The sequence below is a fragment of the Rhopilema esculentum genome, chromosome 6 (genome assembly GCF_057945365.1).
Source record: "Rhopilema esculentum isolate cy_ngs chromosome 6, ASM5794536v1, whole genome shotgun sequence".
In the NCBI taxonomy this organism is placed as follows: Eukaryota; Metazoa; Cnidaria; class Scyphozoa; order Rhizostomeae; family Rhizostomatidae; genus Rhopilema; species Rhopilema esculentum.
Window position 1 is genome coordinate 12266817 of NC_142820.1, and position 17246 is coordinate 12284062.

The 17246-nt window shown below is 35.8% G+C and overlaps 1 protein-coding gene across 1 annotated transcript in view; it reads left to right on the forward strand.

Moving 5' to 3' along the window:
• LOC135686809 (nuclear pore complex protein Nup54) overlaps nucleotides 1-17246 on the forward strand; it is a 41960-nt gene that overhangs the window by 15763 nt on the left and 8951 nt on the right. The window contains exons 9-13 of the mRNA XM_065203155.2: nucleotides 1125-1179; nucleotides 2067-2160; nucleotides 3236-3343; nucleotides 4471-4538; nucleotides 11098-11149. Of these exons, the coding sequence (XP_065059227.2) occupies nucleotides 1125-1179; nucleotides 2067-2160; nucleotides 3236-3343; nucleotides 4471-4538; nucleotides 11098-11149 (377 nt within the window). The remainder of the gene's footprint in view (nucleotides 1-1124; nucleotides 1180-2066; nucleotides 2161-3235; nucleotides 3344-4470; nucleotides 4539-11097; nucleotides 11150-17246) is intronic.

Below are 17246 nucleotides of genomic sequence, written 5' to 3' on the forward strand. Positions count from 1 at the left end.
AATTCGATTTTGATGTTTGGCCACGTGATTTTAGGGTACCTGTCAAAGAAGCTGCATCTTCTTGTTTTCTCTTTCTTTGATTATCAAACTTGTGTTATCCTTTTTGCTCGTTTCTTGTCTGGCTGCACAGGAGATGTGTATGTACACACGCATGGTTGGTAACGCGACGCTAGTCTAAATTCATATTGCGAATATTTCGTGTCTATTGGACTGTTCTATGCCATTTTTATTTAGATGGCGTAATGGAAACTCCAACGAGAGCCCGAGATATCTAATTCAAGCCTGCGTACCATTAAAAGGCCTTTCAAGGGTTAATATTAAGAGTTAACAAAGGCATGGAAAGTTTTGTCTGGAGCTATTGCTGAGAGTTGTAGTGTAGTGTAGAGATACGTGCTATGTATGTTCACTTAGTGAGCAAAAGTATTGCCCAGGCTGAAACAGAAATGGTGGCACTGCAGCAAATTTTTTTAGGAAACCTAATTTCAAATTTCCACAGCAGGTTTCACAATAGCTATAAGATGACTTTTTAGTTGGAAAATAATGCAAAATGTATCAAGATTTGATGATTCTCAATAATTGAATATAATTGAAATTCATCTTATAAGGAAATGTTTTGTTCGTTTGAATCAAATGTTTTAGTGACAAAACTCGATCAAGTTTCGTTTACCAATCTTCTTAGATCAAACAAAATCAAATTTTAGTGCTCCTGAACTTTTCAATGCCCTTTCTAGGTTATACCTTTCGTCTAGCTCCGATTAGTGAGATAACAAAATTAGATAAAAAATTTTGATACTCTTTTTAAAAAAGCAAACATTTGAGTAAACTTGCACAATCTGGGTTTCCCAGTAAATGCTGCCCGATATCCTTTTTTATAATCATCCCTGACGTTAAGTTGTTGAGAAGTTGCATCATCTACAAAGAAGTAATTCGTTGACATTAATATAGCCTAGCATTTCCAAAGCCAAATTTCGTTAAGGCCAAATTGAAGGAAGGGTAGAGAATTGAAAATTCTTACATCAAAGATTGAAAACCTTACATTAAATATACTTTTTATATGTTATTTTCTGTGTAATCGTAAGCACTTGGCGATGAAATAATAACGACACATGCGTTTATTTCCTCAGGCATCGACCCAATCATTTGGGAGCAAGCAAAGAAGGATAATCCGTTACCTAAAAGGTCAGCTCGTAGATTGTTCATAAAACATTTTCTGTTTTATGTATTTTAACAAATTTTTTTTCTGAAAAATTTTACGGGCGAATAAATATAATTTAAGAGATAGTCTTTCAAGAACAAGTACCACAGCTCGTTGTTCTTAAACGTGGAATTGCAGTGGGCTGGAGACTCTCCTCACTCTAAGAAAATGTTTGGCTTTGACAGGGACATGTGTCATAACAAGAGTCTTGGATCTTTAGTCAGCAACCGTAGCCATTGAGCCATCCTCGCACCTGCAAAAATATTTTCTCCCCCCCCCCTCCCTCCGAACCCATGCAAAAATATGCTCGTTTCTTTATGCTTGATGATAATGATCAATTAAGTAGTTTTTCGTCATATTCTAGTAGGCAGAAGCATCGCCAACGTTGTTTTGCATACTAGGATGAAAAAGAAGAGCCGTAATTCTCTCAAGCCACTGTTTCAAAAGAAGTTTTTTCCCCCTCAAGCCATCCCTGCTTGGACAATCCTCTAGGGGATAAGCTCTACCCAGGGGCTAATGGGTAGGACAAACAACATGTTCCCATGAGCATTGGGAAGAAAATTCCCGAAAGGATTGATATATCTTACAAGCTTTGGGTCCCTTAAATTCGTTTATCATATCTTGAACACCAACCTCAAAGTCCAGTAACATCGAACAAATTTTTGCAGGGGCCTCATTAGGTTGGAAGCCCGTAGTTTTTGAACTAAATGTAACTTTAGTCCGTTACGCCACTGTTTGCAATACGTTATTTCAGGAAACAACGCCCATGAAACTATTCTGTTAATGCCCCAGGGCTGAATCTTGTAAATAATAACATGAAACATCCTCTTTATTGATTGTTTTTTGTTTTGAATATAACAATATTTTGTAGACTCATACCCGTGCCATTGATTGGATTCTCAGAGCTTGTCAATCGTCTTAAACACCAAGAACACGAAGCAGAACAACATAAAAATCGAATAGATGTGAGTCTGGATAGAATTTTTTTGTCGGGTATTTTTACAAACTTCCAAAAATGAAATATCTACAACTTATAAATATTGGAATTGAGATTTACCTTTTGTTGTAGTGTTCTTACATTGCCCAAGGCATAGCTAGTTTTAATTTCTTTCGATTAAGCTGCAACCCAACATTTAATAAATGATATTGCGAAATTCGTGAGAGAAAAGGCAAATTACAACGTGTCGCTTTTTTTCATCTACATCAATGCTTATTTGAAGAATATTGAGACATTGTTCGTGAACGATGTCAAGTGAAAACTACCTTCTAGTCAAAGGCTTCACACAAGTTTGTTTTGTTTGCAATGCGATGCCTTAATGGCGTAGTTTTTATAGCCTTATTCCGTTGTCTTTATGATTCTGAAGTGTAGTCCGATAGTTAGCCGAAAATTGTCATACGAAAGTTTTTAACCAAAAAAAGTCGAAACACCACATTATTAAAAAGTAAAATTGTCAAAACTAGGCTTAGATTTCAACGCCATTGTATCGGTAGGGTCACTCCTTTTCTATCCTTTTTACCTCACCCCGTTCCGTAAAGTCGATTTTTTCAATTTAAGAATTTGTGAACTTATGCCGAGTAATTTTTCGCAAACAGTCCAAGAGATGCTGAAATAAGAGGGGAGGAAACGTAGAGGGAAGGCAACAAAGCTGTTGTATTGTTGTGATTTCGTCAGCATATTGACATGCAGTGCACTAGCCATTTTTGTCATTAGTTCTAACACTACCATACATCGTTGTACCCCAATATTCAAATTTGCAGCTTCTTCATGGTTACAAGTACCCCAAAAAACAGCACCCCTGTAGCACGCCCTTGCCATGTGTCTCCCCCGCACAGTCTTGTAATCTTGTCAAGCCATATCGTTAGACAAAGAAATCTCTTGATGGTGCCCTGTGTTTTTTTGGAAGATCTCAAAACGAACTACTGTGAACTCACATCGCAATATGTTATAGAGAAAGTTAAAAGTGCATCACCTAAATAAGAACAATTATTCAAAGAAATTTTATAGTTGCTTCTTTCTTATCTCGTGTTGCGTTTTTTCAGCTGATGTTTGAAGAGATCGGTCAACTCCAAAGAGCCCATTCAACAACTATGGCGAAGCTTGCGGATTACAAACGGAGGCACATAGAGTTAGGCCACAGGGTTCTTGAGGTATCCTTAACGGGTTATTTCTTCTTTGGCCTTGCGTACAATATGTCCCCGCAAATTATTGCCTACTCTTCAAATGTCAGACGTATCTTGTATTGGTGCATATGGTTATTTCAGGTTCAAATTTACTTGTTCAAAGGATTCATTCCTTGCATGAAATGGTCTGAGGTAGTTTGTCTGAGGCATTTAAAAATACAGAGATTTGTTGCTCTAAATTTCCAAAAGGAGACTAAATTACAAAAAACGGAGGGTCAAGATCCAGGAAAAATTTTCATGATGATTCTTGTTTTATTAAGAGGCTTATATCTTTCCCAGCCTTAAAAAGTTCTTAATAAAGGAACTGCCTGTAGGTTCTAAGACTCATGGGCTTTTCTTTCTTGGGATATGCTGTATATTAACAAACTTTTATTAATATATATATATTATACAAACTTTTTTAAAGTCATTAAAATATTATATTTGAATAGATATCAACAGATGTGTAGTTTTGTGTAATTCTTTCTCTATTTTTACGCTTTGCTGTGTGGACATGGCGGTTTTTAGTTGCAACTCCGAGTTTCACTGAAAGTTTCAAAAAAAGTCCTACACAGTATCGATCATTATATGACAGAGTAAACAGTGATTTCGGATTATGGGTTATGTTTTTTATAGAGGCTGAATAAATTCTCCGATTATTGTCTTTGTTTATGCACTGTCATATTGCTGAATGTATCTTACTCTGTTTTAAACTTCAGTCTAATTAAGAAAGTATAGATTCTTTATAAAAGTCTTCCTTATTTGTGCGAGGATGGCTCAGTTGTTAGAGGCGCTGACTACAGACCCCAGGGTCCGTGGTTCGAGTCCCTAGCATGACCAAACTTTCACCCAGAGTGAGGGAGAGTCGTCAACTCTCTGTAATTCCAGGCGTAGGAATCACGAGGTGTGGTCACATCGAGAGGAAGGACCAGGACACTGCTCGATAAGCATAGCTTCCCAGTGTCCTACAGACTACCTTCAGATGCTAGGTAGAAAAAATACAAAGAAAGTCTTCCTGATAAATATTTTCTTTTCACGCTGAAAATTATCTGTTGAAAAATGTTTTGTTGTCATTGTGATGATCAACTTTCTTTTATTGTTGTTATAATTTGTAGGTAATGATGAATTTGCAAATATCAAAGCGAACTGGTTATGCAATTGAGCCAGAAGAAGAACAGTTAAGGTATGTATCAATTTTTTCCCATAATTGTCGCTCAAAGTCGTATATTTTTCCTCAGTTGGACTTGATCAAAATGAAAATTATTTCGTTCCATATAATTCGGGTATTTTCAAAAAGTAATTATTAATATATGAATAAAACATGTATTAACAAAAGTAGTTTTAAATAGTTAAATGATTTAAATATTTTAACTGGCATTTTGTAATTGTTTAAACAGCATTTGTTTCGTTTGCTTAAAGAAAGGCATGCGGTAGTTAAGCCGTTCGTAGGATTACAAGAACCTTGCAATGAATAATGTGAATTGAAATAACGAGAAGGGCAAATGCATGTACCATCAGCAAAATATTTGCAAATGTGAGGATGGCTCAAAGTTTGAGGTTGCGGATCACAGATTCAAAGGTCTGGGGTTCGAGTCCCTGTCGGTTTCATTTCGATGAACTGAACTGTAGTTTGATGCAAAGAAGGAAGTTACAAACAATTAGTGACACCAAACAACGCAAGATGAAAAGTCTTTTTTTAAAAAAGCACGAGCAAATCAGATTCAAACAGTTCTTTCCAAATGTAGTTAACATTCATTTTGGATGGCTTGACTTTGCACGAGAAAACAATGATAGTTGGAGGCAGAAGAAGATGATAATCTGGCATATGTTCAATGAAAATATCAGATAGGGAAAAATACTTTTCAAATAATGCGATTCGTCGGAGACTGGATCCAGCATTGTAGATTGTCTCGCACACATTTTGAACCAATAGAACAAAAAGTTGAGATTGCCAGTCAAAAGGCGGATGTGCAAAAACTTGGATGGTCAGTTGAGCCATAGATTGGTTGGTTGAGCTTTTGAAAGAAATGTTCCAAAGTTCAATAAGCCCTGGGACAGTGATTTCCCTGGTGGTATGCATTTTGTATAAGACAGCGAGGAGGGAGACGGTGAAGTAATGCCAAGAGACTTCCACAATCACATGGGGAGGCAAACAGGTCGCATTGATCGTGGTGCCAATCAGCAAGGGGTTTCTCGAAGCTCTCATGGCTGGAAAGCAATCGAATGGAATGCTACAAATATTGCCTTCCTGAAATATAGCGCTTCCTAAAAATTGAGCCACAATGAATGGCATTGGCCACAATAAAGCATCCTTTTTGACAGGGTTCATATTTTGACAGATCAGCTCATAGGAGTGTTATTTCAATACTATTGTTTCTGTATTTTCTACCCATATTTTTAATACTTAATGAGGCTTTGGCTAGATGAATTATTTTAAACTCAAAAGTCACAAAGGTGGTTTAATGGACACACAGCCAGGAAAGTTCGTGAACTACGGTTTTTTGAGCAAGGTAGAAAATGTTGCTGCTGGGGTTTTCTAGAACGTTAAGAAAACGTAAGAAATGGTTAATAAATTTTAAAAGGAACTTTATTGCTGTCAATCTTTGCCTGGAAACTGCCAATAATGAGCTAAATGTTTGTTGCTTGGTGAAATTTCATGCGCAACATCAGCCTTCCTGAAGTTGTCTGGCCATGTAAATAGCATTTAAAGGAAAATAAAGTGTCAAGGTTTTTTTCTTTCTTTATTTAAAGTTGGTACAATTTCTAGCTATGCATACTCAAGCTGATTAAAACCAACTAATTTAAATTACCAACGCTGAATATAATATAAATCAAATATAACTGATGTTGCTAAGGTATTCCTTGCAAAGATTACAAGTACAATTAAACGACGTAAATTCTGAGATTTTTTTCTTGAATATTTGTAAAGTAGGGGAGTACTTTATCACATTTGGAACTGAGTTCCATATTTGGCTACATCTGTATGATACGGTATTAAATCCATATATTTTGTAATATGGGTCCGCTGTTTTGAATTGGGAGTTTCTTAAGTAATATGGGCATTCATTTATGGAAAATATTTCATCCATAAAAGGTGGATTCAATCCGTTAAATGTTATGAGAAGTTATTGTTTTATTTTTTATTAAGAGTTGTTCAAAAGTTGATTCATAATCACAATGAGCTATTCTCATTGCTCTTTCATGAATCCGGTTTATCTGGCTATTACTTTTCCTACTGCAAAACATCCAAATAACAGGACAATTATTAAAATATGGTAATATGAACATTTTCATTAAAAGATTTCATTAAACCAAGCAATCCTGGCTAGAACAATCCTGGCAGGTTGAACAAGCATACTTTCATGTGGGTCAAAAGATATGATGTACTCAAAACTCATCATGAAAGGCGGAGCAGATGAATTGAGCGGATAAAATTAACAATGAAAAATGTTCCCCGCGATCTTGTTATAGGGATATTCAAGGGTTAGACGGAAATAGAGAACACGCGGGACTGAAGTTGGTGGTCAGCATCCAGAAATTGCTTCAAAGCTTGTTGAAAAGCACAGAGAAATTCTCTTATACCCAAAATAAAGAAAATAGAGATTAAGCTAAAGATTTGCTCAAAGATACAAGATTTTCGTTTGGTTTAAAAATTTTGACGTTTGTTTTTGTGATAATATCAAAACAACAGACCTGGAGATGACAAAGTTATGACAGAGTTATTGGAAAACCAACCGCAATATCATGCAAGCGACATAGTCATGGTTGTTAATAAAGTCAGAGTCTAACTGTATTATATGTAATATTCTAGAAGCAGCACGAAAAAAGGAACATATGCATATTATAAACCAGTATAAAAATGTGCTGTCAGGAGTGCTTTGAAACCATGCATGTCTTTTGCACCCTTTACTTATAACAGAAAAGTACCAACAAAGTGGGTCCCGCATATCTTAGAACCCAGATTGGCACTAACAAAAGCCTCGAAAGCCTAACAGTAAAGCAATGTAAGACATCTGAGATGTCTTTCTGGATATGTGCAATTATATCAGCACTTGAAATAGTTTGGTACCTTACCAATTAACCAACGGAAACTAGTAAAAGTATTTATAGACGATGTTCCAGACGATATAGTCTATTCGCCTAGAGGAGGTTTAGACTCAGTGAGGGAAGAGAAAGTTGACTGCAAAGACTCAGAATTTTTGATAAGAAAAACGAGACAAAATGAGCAAAAGCTGTACTGCATTTGGGAATCAATCGAATGTTCGAAAATTTTGAATTATAATTTAAAATTGAGATCAGTTAATATTGTGCTGTCAAGTAAAAAACTGCATTTAATGAAAACGTTGTTACTGTGAATGGGCAATTGTCTAGCACGAGCAGCTGTTTTTCGATAACAACTTTGAGGAATAATCTGAAAAGATGAAGTTTCATTACTTTGGGATATATGAATCAACAAATCTGTATGAGGTGTTCAGCGTCTTTAAAGTTGAACTCATGTTTATTTAAATTACACAATTACACATCCTTCAATTTAAATTGGCACTAGACATTTAACAAATAATGGAACCAGATGAGTATCATCATAAACAGAAGTTTAATTAAAAAGCATGAAATTAATAAGTTGATAGAGATACAGGAAAAAAGAATGTATGAGTCGAATCGCTTGAAAGTGGGTTTTCTCAGTAGATTAAATAATGGATGAGAAAGCAACTTTTTCTGAGATATTTTTGAATGAATTTTCATTTGAAATAGCTCAGTGGAGTTTGTTGCGTTAGCTGTGAAGTTTGTTTGTTTAAGTATTTTTTCTTTTTTTCATTTTCCTTTAAGTTGGTAGCATTCAAAACTAGCCATATCGAAGCTAATTAAAACGAACTATATATATATATAAACAAATGTGAAATTTAATAACAGTGACAGTAATAAATGAATAACTAATAAAATACATAAATGTACGGTAGGTTCCCTTTCATTTTATAAAGACCACTTATCGTATAAATGGTTTGCAGATGTGGCATGAGCAAGAAATCGCTGACATAGTTTTGATACTTGCTTTTAAGGTGTTTCTATTTTTGCTTGAGGTGATTTGAGGTTGCTTGCCGTGCAGAAACCAAGAGGCAGTTGTTTCAAACTTTGAAATCAGAATTCAAAGTTACGCAGTTATAAATTCAATGATCTTTGTGACATGAAAACGCCAGTAAATGTCACCTCGTTCATAAGATTATCAAAATTTAAAACAGAGATAGAAAACGTTAAGCTGTCTTAAGAATATCCAATTTATAAGCAATGCTGGGCGTCAAATAAACCCATTTATCAAGTAGTTTGAAATTTTGATTTTTCTGGTTTGTCAATCTCAATCATCTGCACAACTGTTCTTTCATTTGTTATCTTATGCTTTTATGGCAGTCGATATGATTATTTTCTAACGAAAGATTTTTCACCTAAGTATATATTTTTGAGTGAATTGTGGTTATTATTAAGTGGGATTATGAGTGATCATGGGATCATCAGCATCAATTTGATTGAAAATTAATTTTTCATTGCAATTTATTTGGAAGAATTTAGGTTTCCGTTAATTCTAAGATTATCTTTTTTTTAATCACAGGAAATATAGACTAACTTCGCAGGAAATTGTTAATTTTGTTATAGCTGCCAAGGAGAAAATCTTCTTTTCTGTTCCTGGATTGACCTTTTTGTTTTGAAATTTGAACCTCATGTGTAAATGCAGAGGAATCTTTGGTCCTTCTAAATGAGAACTTCTGTGAGGTCTTGTCTAAGAAATATTGCATATTTTTCGGTATTTGGAAAATTAATTCCGTGACACACAAAACAAAACAGTTAAGAGAAATAATAACGCGGAACAGACCATTGTATTCCTAGACTGTTTTGGATAAAAAGCATCTTGCAAAAGATCTTTAGGTTTGTTTAATGGTAGCACCTTCGTTCTTGTTTTTTTGTATTCTTCTTTGTATCATTCACCCTCTACTCCTAACTCTCTGCTCTTTCATTATACAACACATTATCAAAGTACTGTAACAGTATTTTCTTACTGTCATTGCGAATTTCCTTTCTTCATTGATTCTCTCAAGAATATTTTGTCTCGTTTCGTCGTCTTATGCGTAACATGTTTATCTTTTTGTGTACTTTATCTGTCTCAGAGCTTACGATGTCACCTCTTCATAAGTCATATAAGAAGTTCCTTATGGTACACCCTACGAATGATTTACTCCGGTTATTGTTGCCCATTTCTTAAAATGGTTTTCTGGTTGAATGTATCTCCTTTGAGCTTTTCTCATTCACGATTCTTTTGCAAACACCGCTACGACAAACATTTCCACCATTCAAGGCAAAAATTTTCACCTTCTTAAATATTTACAACATATTTCATAGTCTGAAGCGCTTGCTTCTTTACGAACTCCTTATCTAGGAATCTGTGTTCTTTCTTTAATCACACCCAGCAGCTCGCTTCCTTTTCAAAACTGCCAAGGGCTCTTCAAAATCCTTCTCACACACTACCAGTAAAACCGTGGTGGTCTCTGCTTATCTAGTATTGTTTACAATTTGTACCGAAAGCCCTTTCAGCAGTAATTTGGTTGACTTCAATCTTATTCAAACGATTGAGGTGTTTAAATTCTTTTTGATAAAGTATTTCAAAACTCAAGAACAAGGATTCGAGATGTTAGCATTTGAAATCCTTTTCACCCTTTGAGACAGAATAGTCGCAGATTACAGCCAAACACTGGTTCCTACACCTTTTCTTATCAAACCCTAACGCCCATGTTCATGCCAAATCTACACAATGCATGCCCAATTTAATATAACTTTATTATCGAGACGATCGCCACGACATTTCTCTCCAGTTTTTATAACACGTAGAAGATTTGCCGCTTCCAGGAATGTAATAAGCGGGGAATAAAAAAAATGGCATTAACAGATAATTCGATGAATGCTTAATAGAAAATAATTGCAGTTTTGATGAGCGTCTATTACCATTCCATAGGCTTTCACTTGACTGTACGAAAATAATCCAAGAAGCAATTAAATAATACTATGGCTGACAGAAAGTTGATTTATTAAGCAAAAGTTGTGTAGGATTCCAGGTGCATGCTTCTCGTTTCATTAAATCAATGTTGACTCGTAGCAGTTTCAGAATTCACCCATTGTAACAAGTGCATGTACCACCAACAAAATATGTCCAGCAAATGGGGATTAATGATTCAAGAGTCTGCGGTTTCGAGTTCTTGACGTCACCCAACTTTCAATAAGAGTAAGGAGAGTCAGCAGCTTTCTGCAATTCCAGGTGTAAGAATCACAAGGTGTGGTCAAATTGAGAGGAAGTACCGGGACACTGCTTGATAGCTTCTCAGTGTCTTAAAACTACCTTCAGATGCTAGATAGCTGCAAAGGCAAACGTAGATTTTATTTCAATTAAGTAATTCTGTAGTTGAATAAAAGTAATAAAAAAACATAAACAATTTCTCAAGTAATAAAGGTTTAGTGCGAAGAAGGAAGGTTTTAATAACTCTTTAGTTTCTTTGTGGTTACCACCTTCAAAACCAAAATTGTTCTTGGTTCTGTAAGACTATGGCTCTACAGGCTCCTATTGCAGAATTTTGACAGCACTTCGCATGAATGCAGTCTTGTGTATTGTCACCAATTTTATTTGTTATTGAAACTTAAAGCCGAACCTAATCTTTCCAATTTTATCCATGCCTCCTTCTTGACCAGTTATTTTCAATCTCTAGAATCCAGTTTGAGTCGATACAAGCTGAACTAAACTCTCCTATGCACTTAAAGGTATGTGTCTATCTATTTTTAAAAAACTTTAATTCGGTATCGGAATTTGTTTTCAAATCATTCACTCCTCAAGAGGGTGTTCCGATATAAATGTGAGGTAGCTCCATTGCTCGAAGATTCTTAATAAATGCCTGCTTCATTAAACACCAATGAACACGGTGTAATTGCGAAGTTAAAGGTGAATTTGATACGTTGTTTTAAAGGTGGGAAGCCGATAGTAACTGGTGTAACAGTATTTTGAAAAAGGCTCACTGTCGACTAAAGACTTAAGGAACATAGAAATCTTACAGTGAAGCTAGAATGTAATCCCGGTCTTACTGAAATGTTGTTTATTTTTTATGTATAAACGGGTGTGATTTTATGTTGATGATCGTCTTCTATACATTTGTAAAATTGTGAATAGCTTTTCAAAGAAGTCAATTTACGAGGCATCGAATTCCGTAAATTTGTCGTTCTTGTAGCCGGAAAGATTTGCCGCTGATTTTGTATTTATTTTCTCGAAGCGTTACGAACCTTTTTTCTCGAAGCTTCGCGAACCTTCTTTTCTCGAATCTTTACGAACCAGATCTTGTTGCTCTCGAATGTAATTCACTTGTTAGTTTCTTTCGTTTTTGTAGATAAACTGGACTGATCTTGTTTACACTGCTTAACATCATATTCAGAATTTTCTTCTCTATTCTGTCAGCTAAATTGCAATAGCTTTCATTTATTGCATTTAACACGTTATAGACGCTTGCAACTTTGTTCAGGCATGTATTTGAAGCAGAACTTTAAGCCTCACTGCAGTAGTCTATGTGAGGTAAAATGAGAGCGTTTAGCCAAAGCTTCTAGCCCCAATATTCAAGAATGGCAGTGCTCTTTCAGTGTTATTGAAAAACCGGTTTGCTCGATACTTTTTTGTTTTTTGAAGAGATCAACTTGTTGTGAAACCATCTGTATGTGAAGATTGTGACATAAACGAGGGAGAATTATCTCCCAAGGTTTTTTCTAATTCAAACTGTTTTTCTATGCGGCTATCATTGGCTCAAGATGCTGTTTTCCTAGATCTTCTTAGAGTTAGGACAGTTTTCTTCTGTGTGGCTGTCGTTGGCTCAAGATTGAGTCAGGACAGTTCCTGATTTCAGTTTCCTTTGACTGAGAATTAGCTTCTTAAGTTTTCACTTTGAGGTTGGCTCCTGATTTCAGTTTCCTTTGACTGAGAATTAGCTTCTTAAGTTTTCACTTTGAGGTTGGCTCCTGATTTCAGTTCTCTTTGACTGAGAATTAGCTTCTTAAGCTTTCACTTTGATACTAAAAGATTTTCTTTGAGGTGAATCGACTTGCTGTGATTAAACATCCAATCGTTGTCATCATCACAGACACCGGCTAGGCCATTGTTGCTTCTGTTGCACACCTGCGGCTAGCTTTTTATCTTACTTGTGTCATGTCCTCGTTTATGTCCCTTGACCTGTTTACTTTGTTTCTCATACCCTAAGAAAAGACTGTTATTTTGTCTCAGCAGTGTTTTAGCTGCTGGGTGTTCCGAGAGATTTTGGCACTATTGGTTGTGCTTCTACTGTTTCTCCAAGTCGATAAAAAATGAAGAATATGAAGAAATTCCGATTCCTTACTTTGTAAATGGTAATGGATGATTAAGGTTGCCTCAAAAAACTTTTGTTCTCCCAACCTGCTTGGCTTATAGAAAAGATTTCTAATTAACCTGTGCAATCTGCTGAAGGGAACGTTTAGCTAGACATTTTTCATAAACGCTATGTGTAGAGCCATGCAACGTATGGTTGAGGGTAGGGGGCTCAAACGTACCCCCAGAAAGTTTTGATAGCAACAAAGATGTAATCATCTAATTTTACAAGTCTGGGCAACTGATTCACACCTCTCACCATATATTTGGTCTACCATACCATACCATTCCATACCATACCATACCATACCATACTATACCATACCATACCATACCATACCATACCATACCATACCATACTATACCATACCATACCATACTATACCATACCATACCATACTATACTATACCATACCATACCATACCATACCATACCATACCATACTATACCATACCATACCATACCATACCATACCATACCATACCATACCATACCATACCATACCATACTATACCATACCATACCATACCATACCATACCATACCATACCATTCCATACCATACCAAACCTTTGATTTGCCATATCAACTCTCATGCTGAAAATATGAGATTAATTTTTCGTGCTGGAAAGTGTCCCACACAATGCCTATTTTTCATTCTTTAGCATAACTTTATGTTTCAAGAACCGATGGACATTTAATTGCAAAGATTAGGTTTTTGCTGAGGGAAATATTTAAACAATTGAGAATACTGCTTGAGAATGAAGCATAGTACTTTCGCAGGTATTTTCAGCTTCAGGTAGAAACTTTATATGTTTAAATAATGCATGTTGCAGACCTCAATAGCAGCAAGGGGCTTCAATGCGCCTCCGTTTGAATATCAGAATATTACCTTATTGTTGCTAAAGAGGGTGGTGCTTTTTGTGGTATGAATAACCAGACAAGACCTTTTAAAGAATTGTTCAATGCTACGTAGGAAATACCTTTAAACAATCTTTTGGTGGTACAAAACTTAAAATGGCTTTGAAAAGAGCAAACATTTAGTAATGCCTTTGAAAAGAGCAAACATAAAGAGCAATCTTGAAGAGTGTCAGACGAAAAGCTTTAATTTACGAAATACTTTTATGAACCTATGAATTCTGCTGAAAGGAACGTTTAGCTATACCTTCTTCATAAAGGCCAAGTGACAAGCGATAACAAGGGGAATCAAAAGTATCCCAGAAAGTTCTTGATAACAGCAAAAAATTTACTAATCTGGGCCAACAGAATCACGACCCTCCATTTACCGGCTCTGTCATAAACTAGACTACCTATGTAGCTGATTGGCACTCTAATGCCACACCCTTGCACATTTGATTCTGTCAGCTTCGATTGTCTGTTTAGCTAAGCCCAACTTCTGAAATGGTCGATCAGTGTCAAGTTTTATTAGCTGTCCCTTCAATATATCTAGAAACAGCAAGCGCTGACTGATGTCTTCAGAATTAGCTGTCTTCTAATTTGCTATCATTCTAGTTTCATCATTCGAGCTGCTCGTTAAGGAACATTAACAAAACATATTTCTCGTTTCTATATTATTACTTGACGTGACTCCCCGTTTGCTGATAAAAAGGGTTGTTTGCCGGAAATTGGAGCAAAAAGCCCCATAAATATTAAACCCCATCGATAAAAAAATATGCGTGAAAAGGGCTTGTGCCAATTGATAATATATTTGATTGAAATTTTTTATCTTGAACAAACAATGAATTTTTACAATTAGAAAATCTTATGAAATTGCTCAGATTGTTCTCTACATCACGTATGCTTAAGTGATTTCTAAATTGCCAATTTAGAAGTACATAGAGTTAATTGAATAAGTGTTTATGCGATGGAAATCTTTTTGTCATTTATTTTAATTGGACCACATGATATGAAAAAGCCGCAAAGAGTTTCCACGAATTGTATTTAAGACGCATTCGCAGTAATGCACGTTTTCCCGCACAAGAAAGTCCTTACAGTAAACAACTGGATTTCTGGGAAGCTATGATCGCCAAAATCCTAAAAAAAATTTAACTGGCCAATATTTTGCACTGAAGTTCGATTGTTTGTTCTGATCATTCTAGATGCACCAATTTTTGTTTTCGGTCTTCATAAATGCCGAGTTTTGCTCGAAATTCTTAGCTTAGGTTAGTTATTTTCGTATTACTTCTGTTGAATAAGATGCATGTACGGCTGTAGAGTTCAAACTTTTGTAAAAATCTCAACCGTTAACGGGACATGGGTTGAAAACGCAAACCTTACAAAGTCTTGCTAGAAAACGGATTTTCAATTTTTTGTTTATACATTTCAAATCTTTCATCGACGTTCATTTCTTGCAACGTAAATATTTTAATTTAAAATCCGTGGAGCCAAAATAATTAGAATGCTACAGAGATATCGTGTGGGGTTGGGGGGGGGGTGTATGCTCATATCTCTGTAATATTCTGAAAAGTTCCTAAGTTTGCAAAGATAGCAAAAATACTGTGAATAGAGATATTTCTACATAGTATACGATTTTTCTAGAAAACTGACCGCATAATTTGGTGTAATTGTATACTTTTATTACCTATCTGTATAAGATTCTTTTCGCAGTAACTGACAAGGCACCTTGTTTTCAAATTTACTCACAAGCCAATTAATCACCGGAGGCCTTTTTGAAACGTAATTCCGCCTCACACCCCCTACTTTGGCCTACCTCCGGCTGCACCAACTCTTTTTATGTTTTCTGATTTGAAGTATGATGTATATACGTATCGGATCAGTTGTTAAATCTGGCACACTGAGATTGCGGTGTGTTATAACGAAAGTAAATTTTTTTGTCGTTTAACAGCTCCGAGGTCTTATTTGCCTTTGAAGATTTTTTGTGAATCAAGTGAAGTTTTGAACCTCTAATCTCAAATCACGCTTTGTTCCGTGCTTTCATACGTTAATGTAACTGGGCCATTAGTTAATCATTAGGACAATCTATGACAGGAACCTGGTAAAGCTGTGTTAATGCTGGTATTTTTTTGTCCCAGCTTGTAAGAGTTCAAACACCTTATGCACGTTAAGGTTAATTCAATTTCTATCTTAGAATACGTTAATGAAATATGCTCTATTAGACACTTTAATCTACTGGCTTTTAAGGGTATACAACCCGCTCCTAATGGTCACGAATCTTGAAAACCATTAGCTGGTATTCAAATGCAGTATCAAATTCTTCCTGTATCCATTTACAACTTTTCCTGGTTAGAGTGCCGATTATTCTATCAAGCCTTTTCATTAAGACCTTTACGTAAAAATATGCCTTCTGTCACATTCCCAATAGACCATGTAATATGTCACAGTCGGAGCCTTGAGTAAACAAGCACGATAATTTTCCTTTGCTTGTGTCCAGACATAATTTGGATACCATTGTCAAATATATTTCAAAATCAAATTTAATGTCGACTTTAAACTACCGCTGTTATGAATCCATGATCACCTAACAAATCAAACTCAAGTATAGTGGTCTAACTTGTATGTTAAATCAAGTAAAAGCAGAAAATGACAAGAACGGCAGTAAAAATCTCTGTAACTTTTATTTCGAAAGACTTCTTAAGGCGGTGATCGACTAAGAAATATATGCTGATGTATGCCAGTCTAAGATATGCGTGGTCCAGTAGTTTCAGTCTCCTTGAAGAAGAGCAGTAACTGTAGTCTCTCTCTCTTTCTTTCACTTTGAAAGATTTCTTTAGACTCTCACTACCTAAGTAATATATGATAATGTATGCCAGCCTAAGGTTGGCTTTGTCCAGTAATTGCATTCACTTTCAAGAAGAGCAGTAACTATAGTCTCTCTCTCTCTCTCTCTCTCTCTCTCTCTCTCTCTCTCTCTCTCTCTCTCTCTCTCTCTCTCTCTCTCTCTTTCTCTCTCTCTTTCACTTTGAAAGATTTCTTCAGACTCTCACCATCTAAGTAATATATGATAATGTTTGCCAATCTAAGGTTGGCTTTGTCCAGTAATTGCATTCACTTTCAAGAAGAGCAGTAACTATAGTCTCTCTCTCTCTCTCTCTCTCTCTCTCTCTCTCTCTCTCTCTCTCTCTCTCTCTCTCTTTCTCTCTCTCTTTCACTTTGAAAGATTTCTTCAGACTCTCACTATCTAAGTAATATATGATCATGTATGCCAGCCTAAGGTTGGCTTTGTCCAGTAATTGCATTCACTTTCAAGAAGAGCAGTAACTATAGTCTCTCTCTCTCTCTCTCTCTCTCTCTCTCTCTCTCTCTCTCTCTCTCTCTCTCTCTCTCTCTCTTTCTCTCTCTCTTTCACTTTGAAAGATTTCTTCAGACTCTCACTATCTAAGTAATATATGATAATGTATGCCAGCCTAAGGTTGGCTTTGTCCAGTAATTGCAGTCACTTTCAAGAAGAGCAGTAACTATAGTCTCTCTCTCTCTCTCTCTCTCTCTCTCTCTCTCTCTCTCTCTCTCTCTCTCTCTCTC